The sequence below is a fragment of the Columba livia genome, chromosome 8 (genome assembly GCF_036013475.1).
Source record: "Columba livia isolate bColLiv1 breed racing homer chromosome 8, bColLiv1.pat.W.v2, whole genome shotgun sequence".
Taxonomy (NCBI): Eukaryota; Metazoa; Chordata; class Aves; order Columbiformes; family Columbidae; genus Columba; species Columba livia.
In genome coordinates, this window is record NC_088609.1 from 25,709,434 (window position 1) to 25,731,116 (window position 21,683).

The 21,683-nt window shown below is 38.4% G+C and overlaps 1 protein-coding gene across 4 annotated transcripts in view; it reads right to left on the reverse strand.

Moving 5' to 3' along the window:
- The window catches only part of PKN2 (protein kinase N2), a 55,236-nt gene that overhangs the window by 11,370 nt on the left and 22,183 nt on the right, over positions 1-21,683 (reverse strand). For 2 of the 4 annotated variants that reach the window (XM_065071172.1, XM_065071171.1), the window contains exons 2-8: positions 19,460-19,760; positions 12,038-12,189; positions 6,346-6,463; positions 4,699-4,844; positions 4,394-4,607; positions 1,751-1,936; positions 1,360-1,469 (exon numbers count right to left, since the gene is read on the reverse strand). In XM_065071172.1, the coding sequence (XP_064927244.1) occupies positions 1,360-1,469; positions 1,751-1,936; positions 4,394-4,607; positions 4,699-4,844; positions 6,346-6,463; positions 12,038-12,189; positions 19,460-19,760 (1,227 nt within the window). Of the gene's footprint in view, positions 1-1,359; positions 1,470-1,750; positions 1,937-4,393; positions 4,608-4,698; positions 4,845-6,345; positions 6,464-9,001; positions 11,971-12,037; positions 12,190-12,350; positions 12,475-19,459; positions 19,761-21,683 lie in introns of those variants that run through there. The other 2 variants (XM_065071173.1, XM_065071174.1) reach the window with 2 other exon arrangements.

Consider the following 21,683-nt stretch of genomic DNA (forward strand, 5'->3'; position numbering starts at 1 on the left):
GATGCAAGCCTTTTGCAGCATCTCTAGAAATAGTTTTTGTAACATGGTCTTGAAGAGGGGCCAAAAACTTTAACAAGAACCACTGCTATATCTTGCCAGTGGGATTTATATTCTTAGGGTGTCTTATATGCTTGTTACAAAAGCTTGTTACAACATGGAAAAAATCCTGCAATTTAAAGTAACAGCCGCATTGGATGTTTGTAAGTTCATTTAGCATAGTTTAATTCAATCATGATGCATCAATCTACTTTCTTGGTATGATAACTGTAGGTTTTAAAAGAAATAAAAGTTAGGAAGAAGCAAGAGCTAAAACCACGATGGGCTGTGGAATGTGCACGTCAAATATGGAAGGATTTGTAGTCTCGCCCAGCAGAAGCAGGGTCCTGCTCTGGCACCAAAAAAAACATCCAATACTGAGGTCTTAAATAGTGAACATGCCACAGACGAGGCTGATAGGAGCAGCTATTAAACCTTGACTACTTAATCTGAGAATAATTAAGGCTTCAGGACTTCCGAGCTGCTAGTTCTGTTCTGCACTGCTCCTGACCAGAACCCAAGTTCTCCACCCGCAGCTCCGTGACTGCTGCTTTCCTAGGTAGAATGAATCTGTTTTGGGGCTTGGAGTGGTGGGCTGAGGTGGGGAGAAAAACACAGCAAGGTGGCTTTTTTCCCCTCATTTGTTTTAAATATATACTGGAGATGACATTTAGGGTCCTAAAAAAACAGTTTAATTTTCAGTCTATTTTAAACACCGATGGAAAAAAAAACCCAAACATCTTTGTATCTTAAAATACTATGTCTATCAGGTATCTAAAAAGAAAAATGCTTGATCAAACCTATATAACACGAATTCTCTGCCAAAGGTGTGAGGAAAGAAACAGCATTTCAGATACTTGGATCCTCCAAGTAACATTTAAAGTTCTAGAAAGGAACTATTAGTTACTTTATTATCACCAAAGAACTGATCAGCTTCACATAAGAAAACTTGTACAGAAGTTGTAAAAATTCTATGACATAGCTTTACCAAAATATTCAAACTATCTGACATTAGAATTTACTGATAAATCATGATTAGTTGATGATCCCCATAAAAATCTAAGCAGCATCTATCACAGGTTAAAAAGATGCTAACTGTTAGATCTTGGATAGAAATATTATGTCAGTTTGTAGGCCAGAAAACGTGAAATTTCTAGAATGCCAGCCCAGCATAATGTCTTAACCGCAGGGAGCTCATTCTGTTAAGGATGGGAATACTTGCACATACGAAATTTGAACGTAATCACAACAAGAGGAAAAAAAAAGGCAACATGAAATTAAAAATCAACTATAGATGTTAATAAAGTAACACCACATTTTTACCCTGTCTAGTTCCAGTGTAAATTTCTGATCCCATGACTGATTGGAAATCGGTTTCCAGCTGGTTTGGCCAACCACAGTGTTATCCAGCTTCAGCACAGCACAGACTTCATCTGTAAGTAAAGTACACAAACTCAGTTTAAATCTTTAAGAGGATTTTCCACAAACAAAAAAATCTTCAGTAAGCTTCCCTTCAAAATGTAATCTCATATTTAATTGGTTCTTATGGGCATAATAGTGTGGTTGTGGGGGGTTTTATTTTCTCTTTTAAACAATGTGACAGATGAAGAAACAGGTAAGTTTAAAGTTTCAAATCGATTTAGTGTTTTAGATTACGGACCACATCATGTAAACAAAAGATAAGCATAAAAAATAAGAGAAGAGTATACTGAACTGGACAAGTCATCGGTTTTCAGAAGGTTTCTACTACTCCCACTTTTACTTTTACTGGTTCTGCTCATGAAAGATGATCTGGCTTCATTTGGACTCCAACCAGGTAGAGTAATCGATGTGGCTTTTGATCGACCAGGGACGTTTTCCAAAATATCTTGGCAGCCCATTAGCCTGACTTCCAGGGTACCTGGAACAAGACAGACAATGATCTATCAAAGATTTATGTTCTTAAGTAAATGGAGTGAGCAATGATTGATCTGTGGCAATAGCTCATATTCTGAACCCCGCAGAGTATGACAGAAATATCACATGAAATCAAGAGTCAGATTTAATGGCATACTTTAAGATGACAAATCTTAAGTTTGTTATTAGAAAGATGGGTCTTGCAGATGCGACAATAACAATTATAACCAATTAATATTGGATAGATCGCTTCAGTAATTAAAACGAACACATTGACTATTGAGACTACAAATTTGTTTGAGACATTCAAAAATCACATTTGCCTGCTGCATGCTGGAGTCTAATTTGAGTTAGTACATACTTTAAAATCATTGCATTGTTCCAACTGGACTGAATTTGGATTTACAAAAGCTGAGACAAGAAGCTACTCTTCAAAACCTTCGACATGTTTAACCAAATGAGGCATGGAGGCTGCTGTTCTAATTTAGGAGTTTCCTCCAGCAGCACAGAAACATCTGAATACCACAGATGGTTACAAGCAGGGTAGGCTTACCTCATCCTGTATGATAGCATCTGTAAAACTGTGACACTGCTGACACCAACAAACCGAACTATTACAAGTGGCAAAATTAGCCAGTTCATAACCATACTATCAGCTAGAAATGCAGTCCCTAAATGCAGTGGTCTTTTGACAGCAAATGTACTTAACTCTGAAACTCAGACGTACTCTTCTGTAACAGAAACTGAAGTCAGACTTGGCCTAAAAATGGTCTGGCAACATTATAAGCCCACAGAGCAGACAAAAGAAACCAGTCTGAGAAGAATACACATCCTGTGGGGAACTAACAGCTCTAAGTGACAGGTAAGTATTATGCCATGAGACAAAGAGATGCTACTGGATCCTGAAAAGGTTAAAAGGTAGAATAATACCTCATTCCCAAACTCTGCTTTGGGAAAAAAAAAATGAGAAAGACTACAATCTTTTATTAGGACTGGATGCATATCAGGACGTTCTGCTGATGTATTTTAAAAAGTATAACAGTACCACTGATGTATTTTTCACAAAGTGTTAGAGGCAAAACACAAAGACACTGTTCATCGAAATTCAGTTCAGTACAAATGTTCTTTGTGTAGCTAATACGAAAGTGAAACTACTAAGAACTTCACAAGCATGTAGCTCTGTTTTGACAATTTCTATTAGAAACTATTCATACGTATGAGAAAATCACAATTAGAGAGGAATTATGTCACTGTAAAGAATCTGACCCATGATTATGTATTACAGGAAAATAATTTTTAAAAAGGAAAACAAAAAAAAGCTGGTTTTAAAACCAAGACACGCTACTTCCTGCCCATGGTCACAGATCATTTGAGAGTCCACATGATAAAAGAAGTTCCCCGCACCACTCTGTGACTTCACAAGGCCTCTTGGCTGAGGTCCTGATGCTTTTTACCCTTTGCTACATGTCTTACTGAACCAAAATGGAAGACAAGTAGACTCGCTCCATTTTATTACTATTGCAGCACGGCAGAAGAGTTCCTCTTTTTGTTCTAAAATATAACCCCACAGTACTTCAAAACTAAATTCTGGTTTCAGTTATACACATATAACTAAGGTAACATTTGAATTACAGATTGTTTTTATAATAAACTTACTCTGTAAATCTTATAGGACCACTTATTTAATAAATTTAGTAAAGCAACATATCCCCAAGTAGTCAAAAGTATTTAAGAGCTTTGCTAAAGCATGGCTGGCTCATCTCTTCCAACAGTTCACTTCCAATGAAGGACAACAATTCCAGGTGAAGTCAAACTATGGGAAATTCCTAAGTCTATATTTATATATAAACGTACTGTTCTCCCATAGTAGGCTAAGTCTCTAAAAAAATTGTATATATATATGTTTAATTGCAAGGAAGACAATTCACACCAACAAACAGTGGCTTCAATAGTGCCATGCAGGTTTGGTAGGACCCCCCCCTCTTTCATTCAGAAATATAACACGTTTTGTAGCATAAGTCTCACAATCTAGGAAGCCAGTGCGCTCCAGTGGAAAAAAAGCTGGGTGCCTGTCTCCTGCTCTGCCACTGAGTTGTTGTATGACCAGGGCAACTCACTTAACCCTTCTGCACCTCAGTCTCCCCATCTGTAAAATGGGGAAAATGATACTTACCTTCTAAAGTGCTTGACAATCTAAAACTGAGAGGTGTTAGTAATATTGTTCCACAGTGACCTAACGTAAGGCCAGAATTTCACTTTTTCAACAGGATTCTAAAAAGGTCACCAAATAAATCAAATAAACTGATCTGCAATCTGGGGGTCATAGACACTTGGTAGTTTTAGATGACTTTGTCTAGTAAAAGAACAGCAATGAAATATGTCCAGAGAGAAATAAAGTTGGCATTAAATAATTGTTTTAAAACATAAAATAAAATAAAAGGAAAATCTCTATAACCCATACCTGTTAAAGCTGCTGGTTTGGACAGTGTACTATACTGGTTTTGAGTAGATATGACGCTTTGACGAGGACTTAATGTGGGTGAAGAGACCAACGAAAGCTCCTCTATAATAATACTGCTTTTGGGATGGTTTTTAGGAAGTTCATTCAATCTCTGTTCCAGTGAATACTTCAAGAGGTCCAACTTCTGGCTTGATTCATTAAATCTTGCTTGCGCCTTTTTTAAATAAAAAAGGGGAAGTATTTAACTTTTTTTTTTGAAAGAACATTTAAAATAAAGTACCAGAAATCGTAATAATGTAAATTACTTCTGAAAGTGCCTTTCTGTCGGTGACTTTCCCAGATCCAAGTAATTTCATCACATTTTTTGCACCTTCTGCTACAGCATACTCTATCCTAAAATGATGCCGTAATTCTTCCATTCGGAGTTCAAGAGGGCTTATCACAGGTTTTGCTGCAAGGAGATACAAACAAACAAACTTCAATGAAGACCAAAAAAAAAGCTTCATCATAAAAAGTATGTCACAAAAGCAACAGTGAAATTTTAAGTCTCTTCACTTGAAGGAAGAAATAATTGGCTAGGGCCGCAATCCCATGAACAAATACTACTCCTTGAAGAGCTCTAATTGCTAGAGGATGCAAGAAAAAACATGTCTCAGGGGAGTTACAGGACAAAAACCCAGTCCCCCAGACATTACTTGGCTGTCAAGAAGGACATTTTGAGACTGGCTCATTTCTGAAGCATGCTCTGAGGTTTTATCTTTCAAACCGCTCTGTAGCTAAGGGATCCCAGATCAGTTTCTGATAATTCTCCTGCTTTACGCAAAATCCCAGTGAATAATCCCAGGGAATATGGCTTCTGCCAGCAGAGAGACTGTGCGAGGTCCCACACGCTGCCTTCCCCAAATGGTTGGGTTAAACATTCTCATGTCCTCTTCTTACAGTGTTTAGATTTCCTAAACAGAATTGGAAAGTTTTCTGGATGTATTGGTTTCTGTCTCAAGCTCTAAGAGTAGAAGGAACAGGAAAAGGCATTTGAAAGCCCTTTCTGTCTTGAACACTTTTCTCTTTCTTTTGAACAGCTAACATACATAATCCATGTGCTAAGATGGGGTGTTAAAAAATGCCAGAAGTGTCATGTGTAAGAACTAACACAAAACCAACCTCCCACACCACAGGAAACAAAACACACATACATATTTTTCATAATCTAGGATACATCCAGGCTCTGATTATGAGCACCATCATACAACTTCAATACCCAGAAATGCATGAATAAAGTTCAAGAATTAGAGATGTACCGATATGCTCACAATTTTATAGTATGTTCATGCTATTATAGCTCAGGGGTAATTTTTTAATGATTATTTAAAAGATTTCAAAGAAATGCAAGTTTAAAGCTACTTCTGAAATGCAGGATGACCTTTCAAGTCAGGTCATTTTAAAAACACTGATTTTGTTTTGTTTTTAAAATAGTTGTTTACTATACAATCTAGCCCAAATACCCATAAAGACAGGAACAATTCACCTCCATCTGTGCTCCCATTAGTAATAATAAGGTCAATCTATTTAACTCTGCCAAGCAGGCTTTGTACCTGTGTCAGATAGTGAAAAGATTATATGCTTTAAAGACAACTACAAGTTATTGTCATGACAAAAGAAACCACGCATGAAGGGAGAATGAAGACCACAAAGCAAAAATGGACTGCATTAGGTATGAAAAGGATGATGAAGAGTATATTTCTCTTCATTAATCTTAAGGTATTTTGCTTCAACTCAGGTGCATTTGGCATCCTAACACACGCAACGCTATGCCAGTCTCTGATTATTTTCAGTTCATGTAAGGTTTGTCTCACATCCCTACAAGAAATTCATGACAACTCTGTGTGCATATGGGTACATATCTACAAGGCATTCTGACATCAATGCTTCTTATTTCCTTTCTACTTCATCACCATTATCAAAAGCCAATTCATTGGTCTGGACTGCCTGAAGAATCTGCATCCTTATAACTTCAATTTTTGTCTTGCTGTCCTGGAGCATCTGCTGAGCTGTGGCAAGAAGTTTTCGATCCTATTCAAACAAACAAACAAGTTAAAATCGTAAACTCTTTACGGAACAAAACACATTGAAAACTTCAAAACCCACATACTTTAGGAACAAGAACTAAATCTACATAGTTCATTTAGTACAGCAGACCAATACTACTAACTTAATTTCCACTGATATCCTAATGTGGTTAGGACAGAAACATAGTGTGGATGATCAAAGCCACAAGCTACTCCCATGGAAACTGTATCTGTTTAAAGCTAAATAAAGGAGGCATGATCTAGCAACGTTACATGTGTAATGTTTTGTAAGCTGGTACTAAAGAAAGGACAAGGCATTAAGTGCAAAATCCCTCTGTCCTACGTAGAATGACTCAAATTTACTGCAAGTATGATGAGAACTTTTCTAATAGACAAATTTGCTAAACTAAATCCATATAAAAACATTGTACCAATTCACTTGAGCTGATTTTCAACCTTGAAATCAGAGGTACAAAGCTCACAGAGCACTTTATAAAAAACCCTGCAGTATGTTTTTCTGAACAAAACAAAGCTGAAGATTTTTTTGCATTAATACATAATATATGAGGGTTGCTTCATCAGCTATTTCATCAGCAACTTGAAGTACAGTTCTTTGCATCTAACTAAACCAAGCTAACCAATTTTTGTTTTCAAAAGCAGTAACACGAGAAGCAGTTCGGCAGAGAACATTCCTGAGGTGAACTTTCAAACTAACTGTAATGCCATGTCATTGTCAGGAGCGCAGCCAGCTGGCCACATGTCTCCAGTCACCATCCTCTGTCCTCCAGATCCTGGAGATCTGACTTACGGTGGATTCTCAAATGGTTCTTGGATGTGGAGCTGTGCATGTGCTTCTACGGCTGCTGCATGGCTCTCTCTAACTGTTCCACGAGTTACCAGATAACTTAAAGGTCATCTGACTTGCAGTAAGAACAAAAGAAAAGGGGTATGAGAAAATTCAAGGTAGTCCATTCTTCCTGTCTGCGCAGAGCCAATCAATCAATGTAATTAATAGCAGTCAGCACAGATGGGTATCACACTTGTTATAGCCCAAAGCGTATTTTAGTTAACTCATTTTGTAGCCACTCCATAACCTCATTAATAAGTCACTTTCCCATGGACATGGCTTATACTTATATTTTTAATTTTATAATGAAGTTATAGATTATTTAAGAAGTTAAAGAAATTAAATTCTTGCCCTTACCACAAGCAAGACAAAGAACTGCTGTGTAGCACAGATACCCAGAGCTAGAAATACTGGCACCATGAAGCATACTGTGAGAAAAATCAGCACGCTGAGAGAGATTTACCCTCGTAGAGCTCCACTATGAGCTTGTGTCTAGTATATTACTCAGATATTTTAATGCTGTCCTGTGTTCTGCGGGCTACATACACCAAGATATACACATGAAAAGGCTTTGACTACATGGGGGGAAACTGCCCACGCTGTGTACCAGAGTCTTGGAACTCTTGGTTCTAGTTTTAATCAACATTTCAGGGAGATACCACTAGTTTTCATATTTTAAGATGCCATTTTAGCTATGCAACTGTTTAATGAGTACAATGAATTTCCTAAATGAATGCCGTCTCAAATATGAATGTCAGCTTCCAAAATAACCACCATCTACAGCAGAGCACAGGATCTAAGTGCAGTTTACAAGCAGCTCTAGAATCCTGTATTGAACCTTAGCCATGCATCGTTCTGATGTATAAATATGTTGTTCCTTTGTCTGTATCTTCACCTTTATCTTATCTTTGATCTTGCTGCTCGATTGTCCCTCATATCTTCTTACTGCAATGGATTTACTTGCTCAGCAGCAACATCAGCCCTTCAATGTATAAAATAGCAGTAATTCAGGATTATAGAGATATCCTTATGTTTTCAAGAGACAGAAAATCCCATCTTCAGAATCAAAATGGGTATGTTATACTCAGCAGCTCTTTTTAGTATTGAAGGCTGAATACGAAGTATTTAAAGGCTTCTCCCGAGTACAGAAGAACTGACAGTGCCTGTAACACTGATCTGCAAAGCTGTCATGGGATCTCAGAGAATCCACACAAGTCCAAGGAAAGACGATCAATATCGCAGAAACACTTAACTCCAAATAGGTTGAGCTGAATGTTACTGAAGCAAGTAGAGAAAGTACAAAGAGGGAAACCTTCCCACACGATGATGGGTTTATTACTATTAACAAACTGCTTTTTGATTGGTAAGAAACAAATTATGATCTCCCTTCATTAAATTTAGGTCTGAAAATAATACAACAAATATGAAATGAGATCATATAGTACACTTGAATAAAGCTCATGGAAGCGTTTAACATGTTTTAGAAAGTACTGTGACTACTTTGTAAAGAACTACTGGATTACCAGGTTTGGATTCAAACTGGGAATTTTCTACCCCTTTTGCCCACCTCATCCAGACACTTGAGTTGTTTTAAGCTCTGCTTTTTAAAATGTAGTCACCATGCTGAAGCCTACAGTTTAAACCTGCAAAATTAACCCCCTACTGAGTATTAAGAACATGAGAGTGAATACGCACCATTTCCATCCTGTTTGTTGAAGCAGCTGGCAATGCTTTTCGTGTTTTCCAGCTGGCTCTCCCCAGACCAGTTACTATATACAGCCAAGCTGGTAGGCTTATTTAAGCATTTACCGATTACAAATACAAGATTCAATCATCAATTTTAATTACACGCCTCAATCATAATGCAAGCCAGAATTTAACCTCTCTAGCTAGTCTGATCAAAGCCTGCTAACTATGTTTAATATTAAAGCTTGAGTGTTTAGTAAAGTTTTTACAGGCTGTTATATAGTTACTTACTGAGAGTTTATTAGGAACATAATTCATATGTACATCTTTTGATCCATTTGGGGCAGCTGATTATTATTGTTAAGTGTACCTGATGTTAAGTACATGACCCCAGAGCATGTAGACTCCAGGGTTTCCAGGCTGTGGTGCACGGGCAGCATTCCCAGGCCCTTAGTCACAAGGTGCACTCCAGATATTTCCTCCATCTGCCCCAGGCTGGCAGGTTACAGGACACTTCAGACAAGGCTACCAAAACACTAGCTGGATCAACAAAGTTGCTGCTGGGACAGAATGAGCTTGATGGCACCTACAGTCCCTCAGTCTGAACTAATTTTTCAGGGAGTGATCAGCATTCGCCGTCATTTTTGTGAGGTACAATAAAGTCATACAGCAGGCAGATACTCTGCAGAATTGACTCAGAGTGCCTAGCAGAGATTCACTCGGAAACACGGAGTTCCTTTCCAACACTTTCTGGTTAGCATCGACTAGAGAGGTATGGACTATTCAGTGGGTGAGGAACTGGCTGGAAGGTCGCACCCAGAGAGTAGTGCTCAATGGCACAATGTCTGGACGGACACCAGTAATAAGTGGTGTCCCTCGGGGGTCCATACTGAGACCAGTACTGTTTAATATCTTCGTCAATGACCTAGTGGGATGGAGTGCACCCTCAGCATGTTTGCAGATGACACCAAGCTGACTGGCGCAGGTGACATGCCTGAGGGACAGGATGCCATCCAGAGGAACCTGGACAAGCTCGAGAAGTGAGCTCATGTGAACCTCATGAGGTTCAACAAGGCCCAGTGCAAGGTCCTGCACCTGGGTCAGGGCAACCCCCAATATCGAAACAGACTAGGGGATGAAGAGATTGAGAGCAGCCCTGCTGAGAAGGATTTGGAGGTACTGGTGAATCAAAGACAGGACATGAGCTGGCAATGTGCGCTGGTAGCCCAGAAGGCCAGTCGTACCCTGGACTGTATCAACAGGAATGTGGCCAGCAGGTCGAGGGAGGTGATTCTGCCCCTCTGCTCTGGTGAGACCCCACCTGGAGTCCTGCATCCAGCTCTGGAGCCCTCAGTACAGAAAGACAAGGACCTGTTGGAGAGGGTCCAGAGGAGGCCACCAAGATGACCAGGGGGCTGGAACAGCTCTGCTGTGAGGACTGGCTGAGAGAGTTGGGGTGTTCAGCCTGGAGAAGAGAAGGCTCCGGGGAGACCTTATTGTGGCCTTTCAGTACTTAAAAGGGGACATTTTTCTTATAAGAAAGATGGGGACAGACTTTTTAGCAGGGCTTGCTGTGATAGGACTAGGGGTAATGGTTTTAAATTAAGGAGGGGAGATTCAGACTAGACATGAGGAAGCAATTTTGTACAATGAGGGTGGTGAAACACTGGCCCAGGTTGCCCAGAAAGGTGGTGGATGCCCCGTCCCTGGAGACATTCAAGGCCAGGCTGGACGGGGCTCTGAGCAACCTGATCTGGGTGAAGATGTCCCTGCTCATGGCAGGGTTGTTGGACTGGATGACCTTTGAAGGTGCTTTCCCACCCAAACTATTCTATGATTCTATGATAAGGGGTAGCAACGCAATTCCCAGATGTCTACTGTTCAAGGCAAACACTGTTTTTTAGTGACTGTACTGACCTAGCTAGCTGTTGCGTCAGTCAGTTAAAGGCTTCAAGCACTTAAATTTTATTTACTGTTTTCTGGACACAGGAACATCTAACGAAGCTGCTACATACTATTTCTGCGTTCTATGATTGTGTTTCCCCTTAGTTTGAAAATTCATCTCCTTAATGATTTAGTAAAAGTACATGGAAAGAACAGGTAATGAGTAACTAATGAAGGGGCAGGTAAATAGAGGAACCCTCCCTCCCTGTTTTCTCGTTTGACAACTATAACTCCCTCATACTCTTCTCCCACCCCCATTTAAAAGATTTAGCTTGTCTTTCAGTTGAGATAAGGAATTTTTAGTGTGTGATGCATTTTATTAGATAGTTAAGATTGTGTAGTAAGTCAAACTCATTTAGGGGTTAGCAAACACTCCTTACTCTCGCTCCTTGGAGAATTTTTGGTGCTACCAAGAGCAAGGGCAAGTGAGTAAGTGTTTAAAAATCAGATCTAGAAATAGATGTGGCTTTATTTTTAATTTCAGCTTGATGCTATCAGGTGCTACCTCTTGAATACCACCCTTCTGCTAAAAAAAGAGCAGTATTTTCATGTGTATTTTATGTGCATATGTACTAATACAGATTATAACAACTCTATCAGAATACTATACACATCTTATTAAAATAAATATTTGGTACTAATCTTTTTACTGCCAACTAAAACTAGATGACCATTTCAAACGCATATTTGGCAATGCTAGCTTTTATGTAATTATCATGCACATTACAACTTTAAACTAATGGATATTTTTAAGTGGAGCTAGGAAAAGCATCGGACACCAGTCAGTATCATACTGAGCTTTGCTGCTAAGTGAATCACACATGATCAAAGATTACTAGATGTACTAAATTTAGTAAGCCGGATTTGTCATTTAGGTTGAACTGCATGTGGACAAATTGATAAAACAATCACTTGAGTGGGTATTGAACCACAGTAAAAAACGGTACAGTAATTCATAGCAGATTTGACATGGCTGCTTAACAAAAATATACCCCAAACCAAAAGCATTGAAATTGCATAGTTTGTATATTGTACTTTCACACCACAGGAATAAGAAAATCCACAATCATTTCATGTTCTTTAAGCATTCCAAAGCCTTACCTTTGAAGATCCATTGGAGTACATCTGTATCATATTTTCTGCTCCCTGTTTTACCTTCAGTTCTATATCCAATTGTTTCTTTAAGGCCATCAATCTGTTATTAGTAGAAAAACGAGGATCGCTGTTTGGAGTATCAGGAGTCCTAGGACAATCTGTGAATTAAAGTTAAGATGTAATGTGTGCAGGGAAAACAAAAAACTCCAAGATGCCACAAAAAACAAGCTACTCCCCCCAGAATACCCTGAAGTTTTCTATTCTATTAAGTTATAGATTAAACAAAGCTGGAACATCATACTTAAGTATTAAGACTGACCCTTCTGTCGAGAGCTGCTTTGCAACAGCACTGCAAATGCGCCTTAACATGAAAAGCCTCACGAAAGCCCAGTGACTCCCACACATGCCCTAATTCCCATGAATCACTGCCGGGAGTGGTAAAACAGGCAGGTTCACAGCCAGGTCTATTTTCGTTTCAAAGGAGATTTATTTCTTCTGAGATGTCCTGAGTCAATTCATAATGCAGTTTCTATTAAGCTTTCTTACAGTCCTGATTTTAAATCTAAGCGTTTTTAAAACAAACTAACATGGACAAGAATGTTCAATACTAATGAGCGTGCTCTAAATAGAGATATTAAGTAGATCCTCATGAATTCTAGTGTGAGCGCTGCTTGTGTCAAAATTAAGAGTAGATAAAATGAGCCTCTTCCTTAGTCATCAAGGTGAATGATTTTTACTCTGGAATCTCAACAGAATCCTGGGATAATTGGATATATAGGCAGACAGGTTATTGAACGACTGTGATCTGTGGGAAGGATAAGGCTTTTTCGTTTGACAATATTAGTGTGTTTATATCTCCACCTTGCTGGATGAATTTAATGGAATGTAAGTTAGTTTTATCCATCAAATTATATAGCCAAACTCCTTAACTTTTCTATCCTCCTCCAGAAGAGTCTATTAACCACTGGTTCACATTTCAGCTTCTGCAACAAGAGCTGTAAGCAAACTAAAAGTAAGTGGCCACTGGACCATTTCCTTGTGCTTAACTATTTCCAACACGACTGTCCTTTCAGCTAATTATGTTCCCTAACAGCCCCAACGGCTTCTCTTTCAAAGTTTTTGTAAGTTTCGTTGCTGATTTCTTTTACCCTGAGAACGGAGAGAATACCTTCTCTACGCGCAAATGACATTAGTTGGTCTCCTAGAACATCATATTCACCTGATACCAACAGTACAGTCTTTTCTTCCATTTTAATTAATTTTCCTTGAATTAAAAATAGGATGATGGATCAAGTTCTTGAAATCCTTACTTATTAGAAACACAGGCATTGCACTAGTAACTTACAAATGATTAATTACGAGGTGTCATGGGGAGGAGGTGTCTTATCTGCCATTTCATATTTCTTCCACGGAAGCTTCTGATAACTAGTTTTGGAGATTTAAGACATTTTACTTACAAGTTTGCTGTCTAATTTCCTCCTAAACAGTGATCATTGCTGAGGCTACATATAGATTTCATGTAAGGAGAAGTTTTAATAACCTCTGCTGCTAATTCACTCTTCATTTCAAGCTACTTTACGACTCTTACTGCATGCTTACTACTTAAAGGTAGCAGAGAAAATACCAGATGTTTAAAAAAAAATCTATGCCATTCCTCATGTGTTTTGTCTTTAATCCTCTCCTCAATGTTCTGGCTTGGTTTCTCTGTGAAACATCGCACTTGAACAGCTTTACCTTAAATCTGTTATTAATAAAACAAAGATTAACAACATGCTTTCCTCTCACTTGCGTCTTCACATTCCACTCATCTTCACCTAGTAATCTATTCAAAATGAGATTAAATGTGAAACTTGAAAGTCACAGTGTCAATTCTTCTTGTAAAGTAGATTAATCATAAAAAATGAATATTTACCAACTTTAGATTTATGACGCAGGTCTCTACCACTTAAGGATCCCTCTCTGATGATCCCTGGGAAGACCGTGGTGCTGCTGAAGTCTGTTTTCATGGCTTTTAAAGATGCACACAAGCTGTCTCCTTTTGCATTAAAACAACACTCAGGTTGCAAATGAAGGACTAATTAGAGATACCACGGTTCAGGTTGCCCAGGCAGCTGTTATTATCTCCCTTTACGTGTCTGCACTGTGAAGGTGTAACCACATCACTTAACTGGGTCATCTCCAGAGCTGGTCTGCACTTGTGGACCTAAACTCCCCTCTACCATTTAGTTTAACTGGTTCTACTATCCGCTTTGGTAACAACCAGCAACAAAGGAGACTTTTCTGCAGTATGGACTAAATGCTCGGTAGAAATCATTTTTTGCTTTCAGGCACAATAGCTGCTCACTAAACTTCCAAATATGGAACAATATAGCTTCTTAACAAAGTTTTTATTTTTTAAAGAAAACAAAAATGTTTACAAACAGCTTTTCAGAACTGGCTTCCAAGTGACTCCTCCTCCCCACCCCGACCCCATTACAATTCAGTAAGCAGCCTGAGGCAGCTTCTTATAGAAGGATTCAGATTAAAATTTTAAGTCAGCCAGACAAACTGGTCCTATTATGGAAAGCGTTGACAATTTTCACAGCAGCACTATGAGCTACATAGTATTAGCTGTTTCTCTTTGTAATGTCTACTGAGGTCGTAATCACTTTGGTAGGGCTAGTTATCTCTGATCTGTTTGTGTAAAGTGCTATACAGAGGGGCTCACAACTCATCTGGAGACATTTAGTCATTGTCATAATACAAATAAATAAGTAATAAATTTATCCATATAATTGCAATCAATGGGATTTATGTATATGCCTAAAGTGAAACAAGAGTTAAGTACTCATACCAAACTGATATTTCACTCAAGGTAATTAGGGACTGGGGAAGAGATTCTCCCATTTGCCACATCTGTTGGTCAATAAGGACAGTACAAGACTTGCCATATTGGATGCATTCAAGTCCAGGTTTGCATAGGACAGCAAGAACTTTCCTGGGGCACGGATTAGCACCCCTGGGCATTTTCTTATTGACAGTGAATATCAAGTGAAGTAACAAGATGTATTTGTAAGTGAACTTCATTTCAAGTAACCAGCATGTTATTTTTACTGAACAACTACGAATATTTTTGGTTAACACTAGAGAGGTGTGTGCGGCTTGTTAGTACACATGCAGGCTGCTGGAAGAGCTGCCAGGCTGCTTCCCCAGCACCTGCAATATGAGCCTTGTAGGTGGAGTCTATAAAGTCACTGCCTCTACTCACTTGGTCACTACCTCTACTAGTTTCCAGTAACTGGTCTTACATGGACACTTTGGTGTTTGACAGTTTAACCTAGTCACTTGCAGGGACAAAAAAGACCACCAACCCAGAAGTGTCTCTCAGTCTCCTGTGGAGCTAGTCATATTCTTCAACAAAATCTTTTACTTTCTTTGTGACCCCTAAATCAAATTTGATGTAAAAGTGGATAGCTTAGGAGCTAGATAGGACAATGGAAGAAGAGGCATGAACTTCAGCCTTTCTGATTTTATGTTCTCCAGGTTTTATTTGATCTCCTCAATTCCCTCAAAGGTTCTTCTATCATCTCACCTCCCTATCCACCTTTACTTCAGTTCTATGAAGCAGATTAATTTCCCAATTTATATATATCCTACGTACCAAATACATGCCTAATTAAATCAGTGAATTGCTGTAGGTAAGCTATTTCAATCTTACACCTCACTGAGGCATATTAAACCCCACAATCTCTACTGCTACTGTTTAGACACATGGAAAGAAAATTTAATCTGTGCTACTGTGTAGAAGTACATTTTTAAGACACAAAATTTCTTCTGCTCTAAGACTGAAATAATCTCCACCATGTTACACATTAAAACAAATCTCTCTGATTTTCAGTGGCAATGGTCACTAGGCTTTTTCTACTCATTTTGTATTGCTGCATTCTGCTTCAGTTCTTAGTGCTGACCTACAAATTTTAAAACTCCACATCCTAGTATGACTAATACACTACATGATAAGGGCAGATCTGGGTACAAAGTCTCACTTCTAAAGCAAATCTAGATTCACCACTAACCCTATAACGTAAAGTAAACCCTTGTTCTGCTAAAAGTTGTTTCTGAATGCTACATCCAGTGCCAAACCTAGCCCCACATTCAGTAACCTACCTTTTTGGCAAACTGCACTATATAAGGTTTAATACCAATTCGTTGAGTAGTTGTGAAAACTATTTCCTATGGCATTAGGACATGGGAAGCTTTCAGCTCTAGGCAAACTACAATCAAAATATCTTAATTTGCTTGAAATGGAATTTTATTAAAACATGTTTTTCTACAGTAGGTTAATTAACACTACGTTTAATGGTTTTCACATGTATCAATTACACTGAGGTGGTTACAAAGAAGTAACACTACAAATCTGTCGTTTGTTAAAAAAGTAACATACGTTCCTGGTTGAGATCACAAGCAACAGTGGCTTGCAGGGCACTTTTCAGCTCTAAATTTGGAGCACTTTACAAATGTATGTTCACACCCACTTTTCAGATAGAGGAACAAGGAAAGATTAAATTCCTTTTCCAAGTTACCACAATGACCTTTCACCCAACCAACAGAAACAGTCCAAAAATCTTCAGAGTTCAGGCCTGACATGTCAAAGGGATGATCATCTTATAGACAATGATTCTCTCAAGTGTTACTTCTCAACGGATCTCAGTCCTGACTTCGCTACTTAGAACCTGCAAAACCCTACACAATATACTCTAGAAGACAAGGAAAATATTTGGCTTCCCCCCAAATATTAAAGTATATAAAGAGAAAGCAGACCTTGACTCTTACAGCTCTTGAACTCTCTTCACCTTATTTTCAGCATTCATACTCTTCACAGTCTAAAAACCTCCAAGATATTTCCTTCTGTCTTTTAAGTCATTTGTCACTAGCTGACCAGAAAAAGGTCAAACATGAGCTAAAGTGAAAAGCTGTAACTTAGAATAAAGCTAATCCCTGGAAACAATGTACTTTTCCAGAGAGCTCCCATCTTCATCAGTAAATGCTTATTAAATTCACTGTCGATCCCAAGCAAAAGCAAGAATTCCCAAATTGAGATACCCGTGACCTCTCCACAGATGTATGCACTGCCAGATCTTTAGGGCTATATGTATCTGCTGAATAGTATGTGTATACTTATATATGCACACACACACAAACACCCACACAGTTGGCGTAAGTTTTATATTACCAACCTTATTTTGTAAAAGCCAAGCTCACTAATACCTTAAGACAAACAGAAGACTTTAGTTTAAAAAGTCAGAATATCACCCAGATGACTTGTACCCCTTAGTCTCAAGACAGACAGAATGTTTACTGATAGCGCTCCCCACCCATGAACTAGTGACCACGAATGAGGAAGGACACAGGCGATTAAATTACAAGGCAAACAGTATAAAAATCTCAAGCTTTTCAGTTTTTGACAGTGGGTGCTTGTAAATCTTTGATCTAAAAGGAGATATTACAAGAATTAAAGACTTTTTTTTAGAAGGTTATGCAATATGTTCTATAAAAATAGGTCTTATATAGGCATATTTAATGCGATACTATACAGAGAATACAAAGATCGCAACAGAACCAGTATTCTTGCGTATTTCAATAATTAAGTAAAACTGTAGAAGCTATCTACCAATGACACTTTGAATTGAATGAAAGTTAAAAACATAGTACTAAGAAGTTTAGCATGCATCAAAAGCAGGTAGAAGCACAGAAGTTTATCAGCCTTGATCTTTTATCCCTTGAGCCTTTCATGAAGTCTGTGGTATTTGAACACAAGGCAAGATGAGCCTGGCTGCTAACAGTTATTCACAATAGCAATGGGCACTGCTGGCCTTTTCGGAAGTGTACTAAGGAACTGAACAACTTTATTTAGATCTTTGTACCCAAACCATCTCTTTAGAACGAGTTCATGCTTTCTTAGGGTCTGCTGCATTTCCTGAGTCACGCACAAGGACAATATTGCTTCTTAATTCATTGTGATGGAGTTTTTAAACACTACACTGGAAGGGTGGGCACTCCAACAAAAGCATTTTGTGCTCATTCTTCTACTAGATAAACTTGATGTCCACACAGATTTTTACATTCGATTTACACACAGTTTGTATACAATCTTCTTTCTGTTCCACTCTTCCTGTTCCTGTAAAGGCCACATTACTGTCAACACCGATGAGGATTTTCATAAACCTTAACTGATATGGAACAGAATGCTTCATCCTAGCAAAAACCCAACAGCTATCACACACGATTGTATTCATTCCCATTCCATGCTGCAGCAACTACTTTGCCTGACTCATTCCAGCTGTACCCCCTTACACCCCTCGCAACTCGAAGATCAAAAGCAAAAAGTGCGGAGAAGCCAGAGAATACTGTGCAGGCCCCACAGACACTTGGGCACTTTTGCAGCGTGTCACAGGGCCAGACAGTGCGAATTGCTGACATCACCTACCGGTATTTTCCTAAATTCTCACTGTAACCAACCTTTCTTCACAAGGATGATGTGGTCTTTTATTCTACTGCCCAAGCTTCTTAAGGCTTGGCGTTCACTTCACACACACCTTCCACGGCTTGTGCACATTTAGGAACGTTTTGCCAAGAAGAGCCTGTGCCGTGTGACATCACCAGGCCGGCAGTATCTCCCAAGTCATTCCACAAAGCTGAAAAAGGACTGTTTACTTTCACAACATTCCATCTTAAAATACCAAGCCTGGTATTTTTAAAATCTACATTCGAAATTAGTACCGACTCGCTGCCATGCCACAGAAAACACTAATTAAAACCATTAATTACAACCATTCTGTGAAAACAATTTCAAATTGTCTTTAAAGTGGCAGCTCCACTGTAGAAAAGCCTGAAGACTTAAAAATCATTGCCACAGTAAGAAATGTTTTATAAGCTAGTGAGATAAACGGTGCAACAGAGAAACAGTTTTTACAAGTTAGATTTAAGTTTAAAAAAAACCCAAACAACTTTAAAGTACAAATTTTATATTTTCTTTTCCCCCATAGAATAAAAAGGTGTATTAATGGTAACACTTGCAGTGTAACTCAGACAAAAATCTCTGCAAGGGCTACTGAAACTCGCTCTTCTACCACGAAAAGCTATTAAAAATATTACAGTGATTGAGAAAATATTTTAATATAGTAATAACTGAAAGTGAAGAATGGGTACCTATTAAGTTGGTCTTCAGAGCATTATCAAATAGTTTGTGAAATATAGTACTCCTCACAAAACAATTTAAAACTCAGTGGGACTGGACACTTATTTGTGAGTCAAAACAAATAGACATACATAAGTAACAAACTCACCAGCTCCAGATTTGCTCATTCCCAGAGCAATATTTTCATGTGAAATGGGATATAGCTTATCTAAGCTAAGAAGAAAAACTGATTTCACAATAACGTATGGTACCTGCAACATCTTCTGGATCCGTTACAACAATGTGTGCATTTAACTCCTGTAACTTATGATGCAAGTCTTCTAACTTCTTATTCGATTTTTTCAAAATGTTGTCCACATATGCCAAGTTCTTTTTATCCGTTGTGACCTTCCTGAGGTTCTCTGCTCCCTCCTTGATTTTAAGTTCCTTCCTTATTTCCCGCTTGATTTGGTCCTTTATTTCATCCAGCTTCTGCTGTACCATTGTATCCGAAAAGTCCAACTTTTGGCCAGTGCTCACGTTCTCAGAGGCAAGAAGACTTTTGGCATCCCCCTAGAAAGGAAAATAAAATAATGTAACTACCAGGAAACACTATTTCTTGACAACACATGCTGCAAACTTAAAATGATTAGGCCTTAGGCCTCTATGTGTTAAATACTTTGTAAGACCATTTACTAACCATGGGTCTACACTCATGTTACCCTAAAGCAACAACCTCGCAAGACATTATAAGTTAACTGGAGTTGCATTTTACAACAGATTTATTTTAAATTTGGTGACATCTTTACTATGCCTATTTTTAACTGCAAGAGATTTAAATACTTCTGGATTTGTCGTGGCTGCTTGCCTGGCAGTTCTATGCCTCAGAGCTAATGACTCACATTTGTAATTTTCTACATTTAACTGTGTGTTTTAATAGACCAAATGGATACAGGAAATAAGACTAACTTCTAGCAACTATTAACTATGATGAATTCTTATACGTTCATTAGAATATATTCCTTTTAAAGACTGTTAAAAAACCCTTAGTGATGTTTGCATGTTACTGGAATATAAATTTGCTAGAATCTTTTTATAAAAAACCCTCAAGTAAAGCCTTTAACATTAAAACCCAATAATAATAATAATTACAAAAAAAAAAAAAAAAAAAAAAAAAAAAAAAAAAGTCTTACTTTCTTGCATAAGCAAGCTAGGCTGAAGTGATTAAAAAAACCCCACCAAAATCAAAAACCACAACCCGCAAACATTGCAGTGATGAGTAGGAACTGGTGCAGTAAGGGAGCAGGGGATGAAAAAGTCTTCAGACCACCAGTACAGATACAGTCATTTCTTCTGCCTAATATATATTTACGTATTATTAAGAAGTAAGAGTACAAAGAGAATGTTATAGAACCTACACCAATGAAGTACAAATACAATTAACTACATACGTAATAACACTTCCTGTGTGTCATATATATGGACCCTGTATGATGAGCAGACACTAGGTCCTATCCAAGAAGTCTTAGCTAGAGCTAAGTGAATGAAGATCACAGAAAGGCTCTCCAGAACTTGGAATCTGGTCCAGTCATAATTCGGGAGGTATTTAGTAAATATGTGGCCTGATCTGTAGGTAACTACCCAAAATACTAAAATTCCACTAAATTTTTTTTATACACAATGAAGAAATTGCTTAGACTTCTGAAATACTTGAGTGGACAATAAGTTATTTGACAGTTAAAAGGGGATGATTAAAAGTCTGAAACTTTTGGGTGTAAAATTAGTTGTCATCACTATTTGCTGTTGGAAAAACCAACAATACAGCAGAGGAAATAGCAGAAGGAAGCATTCAGGAAGGAGTTCAAGAAGCACAGCATTGGGCTAATAAACTGTAAGAACATCCCAGAACACATGATCTCTAGATATAGTCTACAGTGACTTGTTTGCTTTCAAAAGACTTTGGGGAAATGAGGATCATGAAGGTCGTGCCTCGGTCATACCTGTCAACAGATAATGCTAGTCAAACTATTTCAGTCTGTGCACAGTCATAGAATCATAGGCTGGTTTGGGTTGGAAGGGACCTTACAGATCACCTAGTTCCAACCCCCTGCCATGGGCAGGGACACCTTCCACTAGACCAGGTTGCTCACAGCCCTGTCCAGCCCGGCCTTGAACACTGCCAGGGATGGGGCATCCACAGCTTCTCTGGGCAGCCTGTTCCAGCCGCTCACCACCCTCATGGGGAAGAATTTCTTCCTTAAATCTAAATCTCCCCTCTTTCAGTTTAAAGCCATTTTCCCTTGTCCTATCACTACATGCTCTTGTAAGAAGTCCCTCTCCAGCTTTCATTCCAGTGATACTGTCTTCCATAAGCAAGATCAAATCTACTAGTCGTCTACTATAATTTTACAGGTTTCCTAAATCCTCTTTAAACCCCCTTATTAAAATATTTCTATCCATAGCTGCTACTCGTAGAACAAAAAGTTAGTAACTCAA